The following is a 21,697-nucleotide window of genomic DNA, read 5'->3' on the forward strand; positions in this document are numbered from 1 at the left end:
AACAATAAAGCATGTCTTATGCGCCATTTTCTGAGGACTATAACGCCGCAAGGATATTTCTTAAGCGTAAAGATAAGTTTTGAACATGGAGGTATTTTTTAGTTGTCAAAAAATGGCGGGTGAAGACATCCTTCTAGGTATTCACTCGAGACTGGGATCTCCATAATTCCGGCATTTCATCAGTATTACTACCGAAATATGTTCGTTTTTCAGTATCGCCTTTAATTCTGCAGAAGACTTGACCAACGACGGAAGTTGTTGCAGACAGAAATTTATGGAGGAAATTTATTTGGCATTGCTGATTATTATGGTGGAATGTGCCATTTAGGGTATTGCGTAGGAGCGGATGTGAAAATTTATCGCTACGCCAATGGCCCATTGTTGAATACCAAACCCATGAATTCAGACACGTTTATAAGTTTGAATTCGCAGTAGCCGAAGACATAATAATCGCAACGGTTGCTGCTGGTTTTTTTTATAATCATGTGAGGGGCGTTTTACTCGCGTGTCTGTAGATTACAAATGCTGATGCATTTCCGTGTTTCATAATATCCTCTGCTATGAGATCACGAAATTTAAATGCCATTAAATTAATTTAAGTACAGCGAATACTATACTTTATACAAATTTATGGTGTTTTGTACTAATTCATTCGAGTGAAACTTTATTACTCGATTACAGTATAATAGTAATGATAAATAGTAACAGAGTTATTTACACACTACGCGCAATTAAGAAGGTAAACAGAATAAAATTAATTGATGACATGCACGAAATACAGCCATTGAAAGTTCCATCGATTCGTAAATTCAGTGTTTAGAAAATAATCGTAATTTTATGCAAAAATATATATCATAGTATTTATAAATCTGTAAGAACTTTTATAAAAAAGGGAGACGAAGTTGAGTCATCGCCTCGGGAATAAATTATACAAATACATAAAACGGTATAATATGAATATTAATACGAATGCACGGTTAAGACACGTAAGTAACACGTATCGCTTAAGTATCTTTCACCGAAATTATGTAATTTCTCAGTATCCTTTACAGTTTGCACTAAAACTGCAGGATATTTAATGGTTACTTAAGTTTCGTATTGTAATTTTACGTGCGTGTAAATTTTCCGACACACAACATACGCGAATATACATATACATATATCACGGTACGTGCATATGTCCGAGCGAGACGTTGAAAGTAAACATAATTCGCGAAGGTTGCAGGCGAAGGTAAATTAGTCAGCTTGTTTGACAGGCTTCGCGGTGGATCAGCAAGCTAAGTTACTCGATGATGATTCCTCTGGAACAAACTCAAGCCAAATTCCTTTTTCACTGGCTGTGACGAGGCTTCGCCGGCTATATGTCATGGGGACAGCGGATTTCTCGCAAAGCTTGACCGAGTGGCTCTTCAGCAAAGAAATTATCCCCACTTTGGTCTGAAGCAGCGCAAACCGCATTCCTGAAAAACACAATCATAGCATATTGCGATGTATACGTGTTTAACACGTAGGTACGTGCCTGCGTGCCAAGGTGAATAAAAATGAAAAGTTACTTCCTCGAGAGTCGACTTGCCGATACGGATTATAAATCTGATCCTCCCAACGTACCTATGCAGTTTCGAGGTCCTTCCCCGAAGGGCAGGAACGTGTAGGGATGACGGCTCTGCTTCGTTTCGTCGGAGAAACGTTCCGGGTCGAACTCTTCCGGGTTTGGGTAATGTTCCGGGTCATGGTGGAGAGCGTAGATAGGGATGATCACCCGGGTACCACTAGGAAGCACGACGTCCGTTCCTGGAACTCGATAAGGTCCTTCGCATCTCCGCGACAACAACGGAGCGGGAGGATGTTTCCTCAAAGTTTCTGAGAACCCGTTATAATTGTGTGGTTGTATTTTACAATTAGTATAATAATCGTTATCGCGATAGTTTATCGCAACTTTTTTTGGCTGTTAAACGATAATTCCTGGAGGTATCGTGGATTTTGATCACTCTGAGCGAACCGTGTATTGAGAAGAATTTTTTGTCCAAACTTTTTCACTTCGTTTATGTCTACAGATTATGGTGTCACGTAAGATTTTTCATTCTAAAGTAATACGGAATTTTTTACAGGCAGATAGTCGTCGGGATTCGCCGAAATATGCGTAACGTTGATGGGTTGATCATATAATACATCTCGATATTCGCAGAGTATATTATTCCAGGAAATTCTCGAGGATAACTTACCGAGTACGACTTTATCGAGATATTTCATTTCAGAAACACACTCGAATGATAAATTCCCGTCGTATTCTTCGAGACTATTTATTATATCCTGCCTGGTTTTCCACTGAATATCAGGATTTAGCGCCAGCTCGTGAAGGCAGAAGGATATCGTCGCGGAAGCGGTTTCGTATCCTGCCGCAAAGAAGACAAAGGCTTGGGCCGCGATAACATTTTCGTCCAATTCTAAAATTAAAAAAATTTTTTTATTCAACGACATTGTCAAACTCGTGAAATTTTCACGAGGATCTTATTTTTCAACCAACATTTACGGCACAACTGTATAAGCGCAGTCTATTGGGCGACTCACGATTCCGTCTACGTGCTACAAATATAAACAAATATAATTAGGCCATTTAAGCTACTGACTGCATGGCAGCAAGCATGCTTGCGTCAGCATGTCGATAACACTCTCAGCGTGGCCAACAGGTCAAGAAATAAAAAAAAAAAACAACGACGGTAATCGGAAAAGAAACATCCGTGGCGGTATCCAGAAGATCGATTTCTCTCCAGTCGACGTCAAGATTGAGGATATTTTGGTAATCATTTTTTACGAGACTGGATGCCGGTTGCCGATAATGCACGTAGTTACACCAGCTTGTAACACTTAAGCCCTGCATGTAGCGTGTGGTCACGTACAAAATGTAAAGATTATTCATACATTTCGAATTGAAATATAGCTAATTACACTGACACGTCTGTGATATAATATATTGTATTCCACGGTACGTATTCATTATGTCGAAATCGGTTACGAATTCTTGATTACTTATCACGCGATCAGTTTCAACTTCACACCTAAAAGTGACTCGATTACATTCCGCATTGGCGTGACTTGGCAAATTAATTCGCAACAATTTATCGCAGATTAATTATAAGTTATTATTATTCAGAGTTAACCACAGGCGAGAGACCGATCGTTTGACGGATTATAAAATTATTTTCATATCGATACAGGTGATATTATCCTAATCCCAGTTTATGCTTGCCGTATTACCATTTAATTAACAACATCGCCGATGCATCTTCAGATTGTGAATTGCTAAGCGTTGTGTCAAAGTTTTCGTCTGACTTATTGTTACCCGCCTCAGATTTTTATCCCGTGAATTCAGTACGCTTCAATTTCTCTTATTAATTGAAGAAGCGGTTTATGACGTTGATGCAGGAAAAGCTCACCAACCGTACGGAGTTTTAAAGGCCCATATCGAGTTTTCATTCCGTTGTCTCTAATAAATTGCAATGACGATTTTTCCAGGCATAACCAAGAGCAGAATAATGTTACGACAACCGTGTCCGTCCTACGATTCCTAATCATAAATGCGATTGCGACGTCACGCGTAATGCATTTATCATTTAAAATTTGACAAATGAGTGGGATTTATTCCAGATATTGTGACGTTGGATTTTGATGATAAAAATGAAAAAAATTAAGGTAATTTTTAATTAAAATAACTCTGCTGTTCCGACGAGTTTCCAAGTCACGTATTGGTACGTTTTGAATTACGAGGATCTCTGACATTTCAGGAACAAGATGAGCCCTCGACAGATGCCTTTTCTCCGAACGCTGATATGATACCTACGTGACACTTGCTGTATAAATTTCGTCAAGGATCATGAGCCGCCGTCGTAGAGCCAGTTACATGTATACCTATTTCCTTTGCAGCTTGAATTTCCTCCTCGGTGAGAGGCTGCGTCCTGCCGTTCGAATGCTCAACGTCCAGGATCCCCTTGTGCTTGAGTTCGACGAGCAGATCCATGAAGTCGTGCCTGTTTATGCCCTGCGCCTCGCGCTCCTTGATCATGTCGGATACAACATTCTTGAAGAATTTTGTGACTGTGGGGTCGATCACCTGGACCCGAAGAATTTTAAACAAGCCGGGGACCGAGGTACGAAGCATCCTCCAAAGCGCAGTCTTGTAGCTGGGCTTGGATAGCTTTTCGGCCATACTTCTGAACGGCGAGCTCTCGTCCGCCAGGGCGTTTATTTGTATGCCAAAAGCGCAGGACCCGATCACGTCAATGGTAAACTTGGCAGCCAACGCACGCACTTCAAGAGTCTTGTTACGGTCGACGGAGCGACGGATCAGCCTTTCAAATTCCATCGAGCATTCGGCCAGTAAGTAAAACATCCTCTTAATTTTACCGGAGGAAAATGTCGGCGTCAGCTTCGACCGTAGACTCTTCCATTTTTTGCCCTCGAGGTTGAAGAGGTGCCCGTTGAGCGGATCCTGTGAATTGTTCACCGGGATACCCCGGTTCGTAAATGTCGCAAAGTCCTTTACGAATACGCATTTGATCAGGTCCGGGTCCCTGAGGAAGATGGCCGGCATCCTGACGCGAAAGACGCCGAAGAATCGTTCGCCCCTGAACCAGTTGTACATATCCTGAATTCCCTCGCATTGCGACTTTTTGAACAGCAAAAGGTCTCCAAAGTTACCAAGGAATATCGTAGGTTTTTTATACGGTACTCCCTTCGATTCCCAATAATTGAAAGTCGACGTAAAATAGAAGTAAATTATGCCGATGAAGAGACCAGTCAGAAGGATCGGGTCCAAAAGCTCTGTCAGTATGCCAATCATTTCGACGCGCGTTCACTCGATACTTCTTCACAACAGTTTCAACCTATTAAATCTGAACAGAAGCAGCACCTATCTGGCAGAGACTCTAATATCAGTCTTAAATTTACCGTAACTGTAATAATATCAAAATACAAAACGGAACAGCGCGTTTTTCTTCCAGTCTTTACATGTAAAACGGTTTGCAGGTATACCGTATGCACGGTACGGCAACGATTCAATCATGCCGCGTGGATCAATAAACGCTAATGAAAGTAACGCAAACTTAGTTAGCCAGTGTCACGTGACTCGTTTGCGCATCGGACAGTTATACCGCACTAGTTGTGTTTAGAACCACCGCGTATAATCGTACCGTGTAGGGTATACACTTGCATCCGGTAAAAACGTATCACAATGGGCTATAGTATTATTCAAATAAAAATAATTATATTATATGCGGACTGCTTTGCACTGCGATTCTCCAACGTCGTCCGCGAGGCTCGAGTGTTTTTAAGAAAGAACAAGCTTCGCTTGTGTTCCCGATTCGGAAATGGAACCTCGAACACTTTTTCGCCTATCAAGACACCTGACGCCCCCAAAGAGTATAGATTATTGCACTTTTTTCAGTCGGTTTTGACACCACGCGTGGGCAAAGCACAGGCAAGGCGAAGGAGGCGATAAATTTTCTGGGCCACGCGGACGTTGGCGCCGAAGTCTTGAACCGAGTCTCGCCTCCCGCCGACTGAGTCCCATGCGGCTTCGTAGTTTGAACACGCAGTTGAAACGCACATATCTCGAAGCGTTCCCTCTAGTGTTTATCTATCCCCTCTCGGCCACTCGTTTCTTCTAGCACGTGGATAGCGGGTATATGTTTCGAAATTCCAACGCCCGCGTCCGCCGGGAAACTCCCCCTTGATTGGCCCGAACAACGAGATCAGAGATCAAACTGAATTTATGACAAATTTTTTCCTTATTGTGAAGCAAACGTTCCTCGAACGCAATTAAGGAAGTGCAAATTATTTCCCACCGTTATTAATACAACTGTTTTTCATTCCACGTGTGTGGAGGAAAATTGTGACATCTTGACAGTAGTGTGGTTACTTCGAAAGTAATCGAGCACTTTTTATATCTGTAATGCTGTGCCGGTCAACAAATTCGAGGCTGTTGAATTTCATGAGGAAAATTAATTCAGATCAATTTCGAATATGATTAATGAAACTTCACTTGGGTATCTACGCAGGTACAAACGAGTTGCATTCCTTGCTATTTGCAGTTAATTTCGTATTTTGTTTGATTAAATCTTTCGTGTAACACGAATCCAATCGTAATATCAATTATTATTTGGCGTGACTTTAACGATAATGACATTGCGATAACTATCGCGATCGAGATAATCACTCACTAAGTACGCGTCTTGTTTGATTTATATCCACTCATCACACTTCCTACGCAGTAATTTTTAACTCATCTACTTTCCGGCTAGAATAAGTTGTGGGTATAATATATGGAGCTTTGTGGGAGGTGTTTTATTCTGTTTGAGAATTCAGGTATGATGACGTTAGACGTTGGTAGTTCCGAACGTTTTGGAGCCAGTGGCACTCTATAGTCTTAGGTGTGAATTGTGTATTCTTGTACGTATTTACGTAAATGCATTTTCACCATCACATCCGATTCGTATTTCGTATATAACTGCAAATTTGCGGTAGTGATAAATAAAGCTGTTGAATAAGAGAGGCGATTAACAGCAATTTCGCAACTCATCACTTAAAAATGGTTACCGCATGCATTGACCTGGCGATATTTCATTCGCCCACAGTCATGAATTCAACGCTTTCTTAGAACGATTATTGCGTGATTTGCGTTTATTTTTCACCGAAACTCGTTGGAAAACCTGTTATTAATTCTATATCCAACTTCGAGTCGGTCAAAAAACTGATGCAAACTGGGATCGAGCATTTCGTTTGCAACGGTGACGAATTTTCAACCAGATTCCGGACTTGCTGGTAAGAATGTTGGCAGTCGGGTCGTACTCGAGCGGGATGCTTGACTTTGAGCAGAGATTTACTTCGTATCCTGAGAGAAGTGCCACCAGGCCAGCCTTCGTCTGCATGTACGCAAAGCGAGTTCCTGGAAGCAAAGAATAAACAATTTTTATCAAGATTCGCTAATCACCGTAATAATCGTTTAAAAAATCATTGAAATGCTATTCGTCTCTGGGCCTTGTAATGTCGTAGAAGGAATAAGCGTCTTGCTGAATGCGGATAGAGAAACCCTCGGGTAACGGTGGTTGGTCCTTGGAGCAACTGGTCGTGGCTTTGCACCTGGAGTTCAACTTGAAGGCATAAGTAGTAATGTCTCAGGTAGGCGTCAGCGTATTGTATGCAATGAGCGTGACGATGACATTTTGCCGGACGGTGGGCGGTAAACCCTGCTTACAGTTGCCGGGGCCTGATTGCTAAACTACCTGCTCACCGATGCATATTCTGGGCCCTTCTCCGAAGGGCAGAAACGTGCAATGCTCCCTGGACTTTTTGTTCTCGTCTAGAAAACGGTCCGGATCAAAGAGTGATGGGTCGGGATAGTAGGCAGGGTCGCGGTGGATCGCGTGAATGGGTATTAGAACCTTGGTACCCTCCTCGATGACCGTTTCTGTCCCAGGAATTTTGTAGGCCTTATTGCAGAGGCGGGGGACCATTCCTACCGGTGGGTGCTTTCGCAAGGTTTCTGCAAAAGGATATTTAGAGATTTTAGAATATCAAAATGAGGCAATCGTCTATACAATCGAATAGCAATCAGTTACCACCGTGTGGTTAATATATTAAGCCGCGTAGTTGAATTTGTATGACTATGGTGAAGAGATCGGTGATGATTGATCACTCCAGCAGGTCGCACAGAAATTCCAATCGAAGTAACCTGTGGCCGTGCGTATATCTACCTTGAATCACTCGGTCCAGGTAGTCCATTTCTGAAATTGCTTCGTAGCAGAAGCCGCGATGTTTGTTCAGGGCTGTATCAATCTCGGCGGTGAGCTTGTTTAGAATTTTCGGGTTCGACGCCAGCTCGTGAAGAGCGAAGCTCATAGTTGTTGAGGACGTCTCGAAGCCGGCGAGGAAAAATATGTAGGCCTGTGCTGCCATCACTTTTTCGTCTATGACTGAAGTAAGATTTATTATGGTAAACGGCAAGGAATACTGTACTTGCGTGCCAGGACTTCTTTCTCACCGATATCCGGATCCTTGAGAATTCTCGTAGCATCGACCACCTTCCCGGAGTTGGACCCGTGGCAATTTATGTCGCAATCACCGCCGCCGTTTACTTTCACCTCGTTCTTAATCTGCATTAGCAAGTGCATAAAGTCGGGCCTGATCACTCCGTACTTTTCCCGATACTCGACGAGGTCACGCACGGCGTCCAAAAAGAACGCCGTGACGTCCGGAGGATTAAGGCCCATTTCTAACCACTGAAACATTCCTGGCATGTACATGCGGATTACTCGTTTTACCGCGATTATCGCCGACGGATCAAGCACCTTCCGGCACATCTTTCGAAACTCGGAGTCCTCGTTCTGGATGGCGTTTGTCTGAAGCCCGAAGCAGCAGGTACCGATAACTTGGGTTGTAAATTTTGCAGCGAGATTTCTGAATTCCAGATCCTCCTCGGAATCAGCGTACTGCTTCAGAAAGTCCTGAAACGTTTGGAAGTAATTTTAATCTCTTTATTCGCTTCAGTTATCCCGACGCCAGTATAATCTTGATCCTCGATCCCCGACCTTGTATTGCCTCGAGGACTCGGCGATCAGGTCAAACATGTTTCGAATCTTGGCCGCCGTGAAAGCGGGAGTCAGTTTCGTCCTCAGTACTCGCCACCTGGGTCCCCAAAGATTGATAAGGTTGGCTGACAGCGGGTCAACGCTTTCGTTAGACACGATACCTCGACCTTGAGAAATGATAATTATTTTGAAGGGTGATAGACTCTCTGGGGTTATGAGCAAGTACCTTGAAAGTGGGTGAAATCCTTGATCAGAACTAGTTTGATGAGTTTTGGATCCCGTAACAGGAGTACCGGTGTTCTGAGTTCGTAAATTCCCACAAACGAACATCCCTCGTATTTTTTATATATATTCTGCAAACCCTCACCGATCGTAGTTTTGAGCAGAGTAATTTCTTTCGTGTTGCCAAAAATGAGTCGCGGTATTGGAAAGGGGATACCGCGTGCTTTCCAATAGTTGTAATTACACGTGAGGTACCAGTAGATCGAAGCGATAGCCACAAACACCGCAGTGGTAACAAAAAGCATGACTTGATAGTGCCAAGAGAAACACTGCCACGAATTTGGATTAGTTGTGGGCATTAGATTATTAGTACTGCGTTCAAGTCGCAGTTTGCAGTTCAACTGGTGTTGCGAAAGTTTTCACGCTGCTGCGACGGTGTAGGAAATAAAAATGAAGACAGAATAGGAAGTGCGAGTGAATGACGTTATGCAACTCCCGACTTCCTACTCGACCGGTTTATCTGGCTCTTAGAACCATACCGGAAGAGATTACGCGGATCAGTTTCCACTGCATTCAACTGTAAACGGATAAAGAGAAAAGTTGCACTCGATGATTTTTGATAGAATTATCTTCTTTAATAAATTCATACTTGATAATGTATGCTTCTAACATAAATATTCATTGGAATATCTCACAAGGAGCTGTGCAGTAAAACAATCCATCACGCAGTGGTTCTCTAGCGCTTATATATAGTCGCTGCCACTAGTGACGATAGTTTCAGCAAGTAGTTCTTGGATGTAGGAAGTGGCGAGGCTTCGTTATTCATATTTGATTTGCTTTAGACCAATGCGCGTGACGTGAAATATGTTTTGATCTTGGAAAATGTCCACCCCCGGAGTTGTCGCAGATTTTTATCGTAGTGCCACTATCACTGTTTTCATTCAGAAAGAATCTCAAAAATCTTGCTACTCAGCGTATAAAAATTGTTCGCCCCAAATAAGTTTAAAATAGAAAGTTACAAGTGAAAAACATCGAAAATACTGCGCAAACTTCTAAGTTGTTTCGCCTGGCCATTTCCGAACTGGCAACTGGATATGCATGAATGTAAGACATCCATAAAACGTTACAATACTAACCACAGTAACTCCAAGTGGAAGAATCCCGTGACCAAATATCAGAAAAAGCGTCCAAATATTTGAAATATCTATAGATGAGATATAACATGAAAAGAAGTAAACTAAGAATTCGATACCAACTTCGCACACCAACGTGGTGTAACACCTCGCATCAGGTCCCCAGGAGACCAGCCCGTGGATTCCGCATTCCGCACAGCTAGCACTCACTTTATTTCATTGTACAGGCTATCCCAATCGACACACTGGTAGCCACACACTCTCACAATACGACATTACACGCGTATTTACACATGGATACATCATTATCCTATAGCTCTTACAACTTGCTAGCGCGACGTTCGGAGCAATACTGGCTCGATACTGTCAGCTCATATTCTGGCTAACCAACCGCGATACTTATCGATAGTTCGCAGATCGTCTCGTGTTTACAATTATTCGGTTCTCACTTACTTTTTCTACTGTACATCTTTCATATTTACTTCACTCTTCAAGGTAACGGTCTTTATAGTAAACGAATCGAGTAATTGGATGTAATTACTTTATTTTACCAGTATTATTGTTTTATCAAATTGACAAATTGTTTCATATATTTCCGATCAACACATACTGTAGTATCCGTGTTATTGAGCGAGCACAGAGACTTGTTTGTGTCAAACATGAAATTCTAGCTAATTGTAAGCCGTACGGGTATGAAAATTGAAATAAAGAAAAGCGAAGGCGAGTCAGTCATATTTTTTGTAATACATCTGAACCGTATTTTATTTGTATAACCCATTCTTTCCTTGCCTAATTTATATCAACAATAGCTCAGAACACTGACATAAACACAGGGCCGCTTCCTAATATCGCTGATCTTTGGTCAAAATGTATTTTCAACCAAGCCAGGCGTAGTGGCAAATACATGCGCCAAAAAACCGGTCTTTCTAGAAACGAGATTTCAAGGAACAGGCTTTTGTTTTCCAAATATATGACTGAGATATCGTTGCACCGGCTCCTGCATTCTCATAACTCGGTCATTGTTAAAATGCAGATCCCGGAATTTAGTCACGCGAGAGTTCTGCTATTAACTGTGATCCTGAACTTCGTTTTCTCCTTTCTCAGTGCGGGGGCAACGACGGAGCTTTCGGATATTGGCAAGACATTAGCGAGCATCCGTAGAGCGGCAAAAATTGTCGTAGGAAGTACGGATAAAGCAGAAAATTCGTCTCGTTGCGCGAGAGACATCAAATTACTTTGGGAAAGTTTTGCCGCTGGAGAAAAATGGGCTCTGCAAAGTGAGTAGCGATAAAATGAATAAAACATATCATTCAAATGATGGTCTCAAGTGGCGAGCTGTTAGATGCAAGTATAAAATTAACTTCTTGCGATCATGCAGTGCTGGACGCATCGTCCAAAATTCAACCTGGTATCCTGAAAGGAAATGTCCACGATTTGGGAATGTACGACGAATGCGTGGAGGTTGGTGTCCGGTACAATCCTTCGAACATCACAGGCCAACACTGTATGATCTCGTTGTTGGTCTCCCCCGAGTTCTTTAGCGATCCTTCAGTAATGTTGTTAATGGAGAGGTTATCTCCACTGGGTCAGAGTGCCGAAAATTCCGTGAGTTTCAGCTCGTCTATTTGTTTGCCTTCGTCCTGTGACGAGGAAGATGTCTTGAGGATCGTCCGACGAATCAGCGATCGAACACCAGAATTTTCAAGGTCAGGAACAAGGATTGCCAAGGTAATATGTTCGCGATCAACCGAGAATGACTTGACTCTGCCGGAAATTCTGACTATGTGAGTTTAAAAAAGGATACTGGTCAGCTGAGACAAAGGTCAGTGTATTACGTTTGACGCCGTATTTTCATTTCCTAGATTCTTCGTCACCGTGCTTGTGATTTTCCTGATATTTTGCACCATCTGCGATCATCTGGGGGGAATCGGGAACCATGGTTCGTGTGAAGTGGTAAAGATACTATCAAAATTTTCGCTCCAAAAAAGTACGCTGGATTTGTTGAATTCAAAAACTACACCGGGCACAATGTCGGCTGTTCACGGACTGCGAGTATTAAGCACGTGTTGGGTTGTCCTTGTTCACCGGTGCTTTATCACTGCGATTAGTCCTGTTGCAAACCTGGCTGACTTCTTGGCAGTGAGTATTGCATGGTTAGCTTAAAAACTTACCGTGCCAAGTTCTCCATAATTTTGACAAGCCTTGTTCAATTGATATGAACAACAAAAAGAAGATGCTTATTTCCAGTGGCAGAGTAGATGGTACGCATTGTTCGTTTTCATGATATCTTTTACGGTTGATGTCTCTTTCGTTGTCAGTGGCTTTCTGACGAGTCACCAGCTTCTGAAATCCAACGGTTCATCAGGGAAGAAGTTCAACTTACCCAAGACCTGTTTTCATCGATACATTAGGTGTGTAGAAAAATTACATTCATTACATTGTTGCACCAAGTCTTTCATTATCATTGCTGAGAAGCTTTTACATCTTGCCAATATTTCGCACACATACGCCTTTCGTCGAATCGTCTGATATTCGTTGCAGATTAACACCATGCATCGCGGTTTTGATTCTGTTAACCGCATTCTGTCTTCGTCACGTCGGATCTGGCCCAGTGTGGAAACACTTGATTGGCATCATGGTAGACAGTTGCCGAGAGAATTGGTGGACCAATCTTTTTTACTTGCAGAATGTTATAAATCCACAGAACATGGTGAGCAATTAATTGTAGAAGGTTATACCTTCACAAAGTTCAAAAAATAAAATAAAATAAAAATGTTGAATTGCAGTGTTTACCACACACTTGGCATTTGGCCGCTGACATGCAACTATTTTGGATATCTCGAGTCATCCTGACCGCTTCGTATTACTGGTCAAAACACATCCGCAGAATTCTCAGCTTCTCTCTTTTTGTATCGGTAATTGTGCCACCGGTTCTCTTTGCCATCAACGGTCACACAAGCGCATTCTTGAAAGTCAGAAATAACACGAGGTGAGTGTCATCGACAGTAATCAGTAATGTGCACCTACATTGTAAAGTGGTTTTTTTTATGGTCGCTACAAACATCTATCCGAACCCCAAGCGGAATCAAAAATTAAACTACTGATACTAATCCTCGATTAATGTTCACCGCATTTTTAGCGTACCGGAGTTCCGGGAAAACTTCGTCAACGTTTACATGTCCACCGTTCATCGATCATCCGCTTATCTGGTGGGCGTTGTTCTCGGATACGTAATTGCAACGACGAAGCTTCGTCTATCCAAGGTGATGCGACCGAGTATTTGCCGAGGGGCTGCTCACTTAGGAAATCATTGAACCATTTTACAAAAAATCAGATAGGCAATCGCTGGGAATCGCTGGAAATCTCATTGATTCAGGCGTTACGAAAATCGCGAAATCGCAAGAAATCGATTCATTTCGGAAATCGATGAACCACGGAATAAGCGAGTGAGCAGCCCCTCGGTATTTGCGCTTCATTCCTACGAGTCTTCCACCAACGATGTTTTTCCGCCTTGTGTTTTAGCTCCAGGTAGCAATCCTCTGGACCGTGGCATGCTCTCTCATGTCACTGTGTGCCATTGCCACTTGGCACCTTTACAGCGATTCCTATGTCTACGACGTGGTCTTCGAATCAGCGTATGCAGCCTTTGCTCGACCTGCATGGGCAATCGCAGTGGCGTGGATAATTTACGCATGCACTCAGGGCTACGGGGGTGAGCATTTACGCAAAATTTGAGATCAATCAAGTCGGCTGATTCACTTTATTTGGTAATGATTTAGGTCCCATCGCGGAGACGCTTTCATGGCCAGGTTTTCTGCCTCTGAGTCGACTCTCGTATTGCGTTTATTTGGTCCATCTTGTGATACAGGTTTCGACTGCAGCTGTGACCCGGACTTCGGTAGTGTTTTTGAAGTTTCAAATCGTAAGTACACCTTTGGAATTAAGTAGCGTTCACAACGCTTTTGTATAACTACTGACAATGAACATTGCTTTGCAGTTCCATTTGTTTTGGGGTGATCTGGCGATCTCAATTGGAATGGCCTTTCTGTTCAATATTTTCATTGAAGCCCCGGTGATGGTTCTCGAAAAAAGTTTCAAAGGTTTTCACTGGAGTTGGGACACGTCACGGCTGAACTTTGTGAAAATGATTGGCAAGACATATGCAAGAGGGAAATCTGTGAAATTTGAATGAAATTTATTAACTTCTAACGTTTCATTATCTTCATATAGTTGTCGGACAGTGCGTAGTCATTGTACCAAACAGGTCGATCATAAGAAGTTCCGATGACATCAGCTGTAAATTCAACGGAACGATTAGTCAGTGGACCGTGTCAACAATTTTAAGACATTTTGCTGTACCTATCAATTGTTTACAAATAAATACATAGTCGCTCAAACGTTTCGGTGTGAAATTCAGTAAAATTGATACAGACATTGTATGAAGATTTGCTTACAATAAATAAACGTAATGAAAACTTTGAACTAAATTTATCAAAGATGCTGACCAATTATTTGATCTTCCAACTACTTAATTTTCTGCAACTTGTTACTGATTTTAATTAAAGCACAACGAAGATTGTGCAGTTTGCACAGTCAGCCGCTAAGGCTGGCCTCTGGATCATCAATAGGAGGTAAGTCAATTCGAAGCCACAGCTGATAGTGAAGATAAATGAAGGTTACTTTATCGTCTGCAGTCATTTTTCTCAGTAAATCATTAGTCGGGTTCGTTGCCACTGTGAGTCGCTCTTCCTCAAAGTTGCTCAGGCTCTGGCTTATCTGTTCAGTAATTTGTCTCCGATGAGTGAACAAGCTTAGCACGATGATCGTTCCTAAAGTGGACTCTAATGGTCAATATCTTTTGATCGCTAGTTCGTTTTAAATACAATCGTTACAAGGAGCGACGAGTCACTCTGCTCCGCAATTCTTTAATCTACGTTATGCGTTAGGATGTATGGATATGGTATAAAATGTTTGAATACAAAGTATTCATTATGAAATAGTTCGATAGTTCTCATTTGATCCCATTTATGCCATGGATTCAGCAACGTGAAAAATTTCCGTACTCGCACCTTTAAATAAATTTATCAAAAAAGTCAATTTCCAACATTATTTTTGAATTCAGCATTTTACCATTTTTTCGTGAAAATGAAATATGATTTTGAGACTTCCATCCATAATTTTGGAATGGCCGTCTCGACTTTCAAATTTTTCGTATTATTTTTTAACTCAGTAGGTAGACGAGATAACTTCCATTTGTGTACTTTACACATTAATGTAATGTCTGTAGTTTTTAAAATTTCACCTAAATAAAAGATTTTAACTATTTTTGGCCAGCCTCTTTCACTTTCAGACTAATGTGCGTCGTCTTTTTCTTTCATTTGTCAGCGCACCGATACACGGCACAGTGTCCGAGGACTCTACAAAGTCACTAACATTGACCGTCGATCATCATTTCCACAAATTTGTAGCCGATAATCATCTTTCCGATGCAATATCCTGTGCATCAAAGTTCATTTTTTCGTCATGGCAGTGTACTCATTAAGTTCCACGTGCCAGGTGGAATTTCGCTGGCGAAAGGCTGAATCAGTTACGGGAATTTCTTGACACGTTTTACATCGATCTTGATCACGATAAAGGCTTTAATCCGTCGGGCCTGCTGTAATCTTATCCAGTCGACACGTGATAGTATCCTTTGGTTTTTACATAGCATTTTTGTCATATAAAGTATCTCATGGATTTATTGCGCGGTGACATACATTCTACAAAATTAACGTGTTGGAATCCCGTATTTTGTAGTAAATGTTAAAAATTGTCCCAAGTTGATTAATTTAAGATGAAATATTGTCGAGCATTGGATTACTCTGTAATTTGATTTGGAGATTCATCTATGCCAGAAAATAAACGACGGGGTTGTATTCCCGTGATGCGAAAGCCCGAAATTTTTTCAGATTCATGATAAAATCTGAGGAGGCGTGAGTAATCTGCGATTAAAATAATACACTTTGGACTTGACTAATGCATCAAAGGTCGACAAGTCAAGTATCGTTACTAATTCCGAATAATGAATTTCAATACTCGCCAGACGCATTCACAGACGAAACGCTTTTATCGATAAGAGGAAGTGCGATGAGTTGGCAAGAGACATATTATTATTCACGCGTTGATAAAAATAAGTTATTTACACCTTCGATTAAGAAGGGATTCATGTATAGTAGAATCTCGATCATCTAGGCATCGGTTAATGGGACAGCAGATGATCGGTGCTGGTCATCGATATTGTATAAAAAGAGCGAAGTAAACGACATCATCTGATCAACTCCGAAGAAATACCAGCGTTGTATAAACAAGACTCGATAAGATATTTTTCTCTACAAGGAAAGATCGAGAATACGTCCATCGATTGGTAGATAGGTGTTGATGTGTAGATAGGTTTCTATTGTACATCCTGGCATAGTAAAATTGCAAGAAAATTGTAACGAAAGCTTATTGGGATAATCTATTACGCATTACAAAATGTTCCCCCTTGAGTCCCATCCAGTTTGCGTAAGTGATCGAGGTTCTACTGTACATTATTTTGATATGCGGTCACGTTGTCATCCATTGGCCAGCAGAATGAACGATCATGCTGGTGTGATGGTGTTTGCAAGATTAACCACGACTACTCGAATACAATATATTGCGGGAATCCGTTGAATGAAATCACATTCGAATGTGATAGATAATAGTCGTTGTTCGGTATTTCATATATTTGCTCTGTTATCGCTGTGTGCATTCTGGACGTATTGTTCACTCGAATCAGACCAATTCAATCTCAGTAGCAAAATGTTTTTAATCCATTGCGGGCATGCGACAGTTTTACTGTTCGCTTTGTTGCAAAGTTTAGCTTCCGCGGTATCGGTGAATGATGCGGAGAACACTAAAGCAGTGCTCCAACAGGCCTTCGACGACTTGCAATCTCCGTTGAGGGATGAAATCATTTCTGCAGTAAGATCGTCCGATTCTACTTGCGAGGAGGAGCTCGCAGCATGGAATCAGGCAATTCAATCCGGTCAGCTGTGGGCGCTGCAAAGTGAGTATGGATAAATTCTCGTCGATGGTTTACAACGGCATAATAAAAAAATTGAGAAATTTTCGGCTTACGATTGTGTTTTTTGGCCAACAGTGTTGGATGCGGCTTCGAAAATTCAGTCGGGAATCCTGAACGGTAACATACGTGACCTCGGGATGTACGGCGAGTGCATCGGGGCCAATGGTCAGTACAATAACGTCACTGTTCAGGGAAAGCATTGCATGATTGCACTTGGTTTGGCGTCCAATACATCCACCGATACCAGCGACACCAGCGATACGTCGACGGGGATCACGACTTCGTCAATTTGCGTGCCATCGTCTTGCAATGAGACCGATGTTGTGGAGCTTATAAATAGCGTTCTTAATAACACCACGATCATCAGCGACTTAGGACTTACAGTCAATACAGCGAGCTGTACGCCCTTAGAATATGGAGATTTCACCGTCGAAGAAATTTTGACAATGTAAGATACAGCGCCGAAAATTTCACGATAATAGAATCACAGAATGCTTCATTCGATCAATGGCAAATCCTTTTCAGAACATTCTTTTCGACGATTGGAGCGTTCGTCGTGGGGTGCACCATTTGCGATTTCGTGCGAAGACGCGAATATGCTGAAGAGTCTACTTTAATGAACACTCTGGCGAAATTTTCTCTGTACACCAACGCGCTCAACATTTTTAAAATGAAAGTCACTCCTCAAACTCTGCCAGCTATACATGGCATTCGATTCTTGAGCACATGTTGGGTCGTGTTCGGTCATCGTTACGTCACGTCATTGTTGAGGCCGATGGTTAACCTCTTGGATATTCCGGAAGTAAGTGGTAATTTTCAGAGAAACGAGGAGTAAGGGTAACAGTTAATTAAGCAGCCTCCGCGACTGATTAAAAATTCCTCTCCCATACATAACGGAATTGTGTAAGGCTACCTCTTTTTTACTTTCGAGTGACAAATAGCGACATAAGAGATTCAATACTCACTTACAGTGGTTGAATTCGTGGACTTCTCTTTACATCTTATTGGGACCGTTTGCCGTCGACACTTTCTTCGTGGTCAGTGGATTTTTAATGAGTCATCTGCACTTCAAGGCGACACAAGCTGGAAAGAATATCAATTTGCCGATGATGTACCTTCACCGTTACCTTAGGTAGGCCATAAATTTCACCTCAAAACATGGTGTCACTTACTTATTTTGTAGAACACTGAAAATTAAAAGACGCAAAGATGGTGTTTTCTTGATGCACTCGATGTATTTGAATGAAACCATCGCTGAAATGTTTTTATTGACGAATAATTCATTCAAATAGATCTAGTGCTTGTATCCGAAACTGAGAAACCACCCCATCGAATGCCTACCTTTGGGAGTAGTTTTCATCCCTTTAAACCGTTTGCCCGCCACTTAAAAATATGATTAACTTTTAGTCTTCAATGTTCAACATTTCTACAACATACATGAGCTGCAATGAAATCGCAGGGGGATACCAAACTAATGTTCCCAGTTAGTCTGCCCCGATGTACAGAGTCTGACTGACAAAATCTTCTCGACTTTGCAGATTAACGCCATGCGTCGCCGCGATCGTGTTATTCACTGCTGTTCTGCTCCATCGGACTGCAAACGGTCCCGTATGGAACACGATGACCTTCATCGTACAACCTTGTCGTGACAATTGGTGGGTCAATTTATTGTACGTACAGAACTTCGTACGCAAGGAAGAAATGGTGAGTAAATTTTCGCCTTGCATCAAGCCATACATAGTTAGTTCACCACTGCCACGAGGCTTAGGAACCAATGGCGACGGCATCTTTTGATATCATTTAAACGAAATCGTGCAAAATTCCAGTGCTTGCCTCACACCTGGTACTTGGCTGTTGACATGCAACTCTTCTGGATAACTCCACTAATCTTCTATCCTTTGCAACGCTGGCCAAAAATTGGACTTGGTATTCTCGGAAGCTTTCTTGTGGCCTCTGTGGTTACGCCAGGTGTCGTTCTTGGTGTAAACGGCTACTCCAACGCACTCATCAATTTCGACCTGGGGTAAGCGAGTGCGGCTGGTGGATCATGTCGTTGAGTAGTTTGTGTCGGTTGTTGACAATCGTTTATCTCGCAGACTAGGATCGCTGGACGCCTTCTACAAGTTTTACATACCCACTTACAATCGAGCCTGTGCCTACTTCGTCGGAATCATATTGGGTTACTCCACGATAAATCGGAAAAGGCTGTTCACTCCGGTAACTGAAAGTCATATAAAATTAGACAAATCACTGAATTCTTGAGGTACGTTTTCTCGACTCAATTCATTTGTGATTGATTTGTGTCTTACTTACTTTCAGGTAAGCGCATCAATCGCCTGGGCTGTCGCCGCTGTGCTTCTGATATTTTGCGCCGGTGCTACTCATCATTCCTACAACAGTAATTATGCGTATAATCTGGCGGTGGAAATTTTTTACGCCTTAGTATTGCGTCCATGCTGGTCCATCGCCATAGCTTGGATGATTTACGCGTGTACTCACGGCTACGGAGGTGAGTATCCATCAGAATTTTCAACCTTATTATTATGCCAATATATCGGTTTGTAATTAGAAATTATTTACCGAATTTGATTAAAAATATTTCAGGTCCCATCACTCGCTTTTTATCGCTACCATTCTTCCTGCCTCTGAGTCGATTGTCATATTGCATATATCTGGTGCATTTTGTGATTCAATTGGCGAAAAATTCAGCTTCGCAAGTTCCTACCTTATTTTCAAATTTTGACTTGGTAAGTTTGTTGATCTTTTCTTATGGCTCGGTCCTTCTTTTACCGATGATATTCAATTTCCTTGCAGTTTAACGAGTACATAAGTGATCTGCTGCTGGCCATCCCGATAGCATTTGTCTTCAGTTTATTTATCGAATCTCCAGTTATAGCATTAGAGAAAATTCTCACAAGTCGTGGTGGGAAACCAGAATCTTTGGGAAAGTTGAAAACTGACAACGAAAAAAAGACTGGGATTCGTAACGATGGGATGGATGAATGCTGATCTCAAAGTTTATAATACTTAACTTACATCCTTACGCCTTCGTCCCTTTTTTCACCTTGCCTGTATCTTATTTATAATTTAATAAATAAAAGTTATTTCATCTGTACTGCAGTGTCACGTTGGATTCACGTCAAATTCCGTCTAGCGTGAAATAGTGTATATTATATATGTTAATTACATAGAATAATCAGCCAATAACCGAGTAATCAATAAAGCAAATGAAAGCAAATGAAGTAACTTGGCACTTCTAATTGGCAGTATATTTCACGTATAGCCAGATGGATCGCCCGGGTCTCTGTTTTCCTGGATCATTGTCGGGTAGAGTTCTGCTCACGTGGAGGTCGCGTACTGAATCAAACTATTTTTTCTTCTATAAGTTACGCGAAAGAAATAAGAATTTGTCATTTAGAAACCAGACTCACAATTCGTGTTGATCGGTGTCACAGTTTGTCGAAGGAACCGAGCGGTTATTTTTAATAATGTTGATTCTATTGATTCGAGAGAGTTATTTACGTTATCATGTCGACCGAAGTATATATTGATACAACAACGCTGAAATTTCAGAATACAAATTTTCCAATTATTGTGTTTACAGAGTACACAATTAGGTCATGCTTTTAAATATTTTCCTTCAACGCCACAATGAGTTTTTCTTTTGCTCTACTTTTTATGTTATTTGTAGAGGTCTATTAATCCGATATTAACATTTTTTCCACAATCATTCTGTCTTCAAAATTTTTTACTACGTACCGGACCTCAGTTTTCAGCTTTTCGAAATTACCGATGCATTCATATTGCATTGTTTTCTGTTTATCTTATCCAGCCGATAAGTTGTCAGTCGCAGAGCTCATTTGCCGTATATTTTATTACCTTTTCTCTTTAATATGCCTGAATTTCTTGTATCGTTACGATTCAGAGAACTATTGGTATCTCAGATTATTACAGTAACCATTAAATTACGACGGGAGTCGATAAACGCCGTGGAATTATCCCGTGATCCGTTTGGACCCGACCTTTGAGTCAACTGTCTATCTTTTAATGGGACATTACTCAGGTTTCACAAACAGTTTGACAATCAGTTGCCACAGAATTACGAAAACCGTGACAGTAATATTTATCTTCAATACACTAATTTTGTTGGTGTTGATCACCGAAAGTTTCGACTGCATGAAGAATCGTAATTTTCTTGGAAATATGACTTGAACATAATGGAACGACACCTATCACTTTCCGACAGACAGCTACTCTCGTTCGTCTATTTTTATCTGGTATGATAACACACTAGTAGCTGCATCGAGCAGCGTTTTGAAAATCAAGGCAGGAAGTTGTCGAATATCGTTTTTGGAACAAGTATTTTTACTGCTCAAGTAAACGATTAGCCTCAATTTGATTCCAAATTTTTTTGCTTCCTGTTTCGGGAGGGCGATTGGTAGTTACAACTACCAGATGACACCTGCTGTTACAGTCAATTTTTCAGTTTATCCCCAAATTTTACCTACACTGTAAGTTGTTGGTGAACCAATTTTTAACTTTCGATTCTACAGAATTATGCCAGTAGGGTTTCTATAGAAGGTTAATGTTGCGAACGACATTCGCCGGCAGATAGGCAATTGATGTGACATTTGGCGTGCTTATTGCCTAAAAGATGTCATTATGTTTGCCTA

At 41.5% G+C, this 21,697-nt stretch overlaps 2 protein-coding genes across 2 annotated transcripts; one reads left to right on the forward strand and one right to left on the reverse strand.

The window, feature by feature from the left end:
• Positions 1-647: 647 nt before the first annotated feature.
• Positions 648-10,458, reverse strand: LOC107217959. The gene is made up of 11 exons (XM_046743109.1): positions 10,061-10,458; positions 8,809-9,381; positions 8,583-8,749; positions 8,036-8,498; positions 7,749-7,967; positions 7,286-7,537; positions 6,741-6,940; positions 3,907-4,849; positions 2,223-2,444; positions 1,609-1,860; positions 648-1,460 (listed from the first exon to the last, which is right to left on the reverse strand). Exons 2-11 carry the CDS (start codon positions 9,161-9,163, stop codon positions 1,270-1,272), a joined length of 3,264 nt encoding a protein of 1,087 aa, XP_046599065.1. The 5' UTR covers positions 9,164-9,381; positions 10,061-10,458; the 3' UTR covers positions 648-1,269.
• A 422-nt stretch (positions 10,459-10,880) lies between these two features.
• On the forward strand, positions 10,881-20,236 carry LOC107217960. Its single transcript, XM_046743110.1, has 21 exons — positions 10,881-11,214; positions 11,316-11,721; positions 11,800-12,076; positions 12,164-12,348; positions 12,479-12,647; positions 12,724-12,926; positions 13,077-13,200; positions 13,460-13,649; positions 13,717-13,859; positions 13,935-14,128; positions 14,503-14,568; positions 16,648-17,006; positions 17,100-17,472; positions 17,550-17,826; positions 17,996-18,156; positions 18,563-18,728; positions 18,851-19,047; positions 19,121-19,241; positions 19,344-19,533; positions 19,629-19,771; positions 19,839-20,236. Exons 1-21 carry the CDS (start codon positions 10,908-10,910, stop codon positions 20,031-20,033), a joined length of 4,446 nt encoding a protein of 1,481 aa, XP_046599066.1. The 5' UTR covers positions 10,881-10,907; the 3' UTR covers positions 20,034-20,236.
• Positions 20,237-21,697: the final 1,461 nt, after the last annotated feature.

The sequence above is a fragment of the Neodiprion lecontei genome, chromosome 6 (genome assembly GCF_021901455.1).
Source record: "Neodiprion lecontei isolate iyNeoLeco1 chromosome 6, iyNeoLeco1.1, whole genome shotgun sequence".
NCBI lineage: Eukaryota > Metazoa > Arthropoda > Insecta > Hymenoptera > Diprionidae > Neodiprion > Neodiprion lecontei.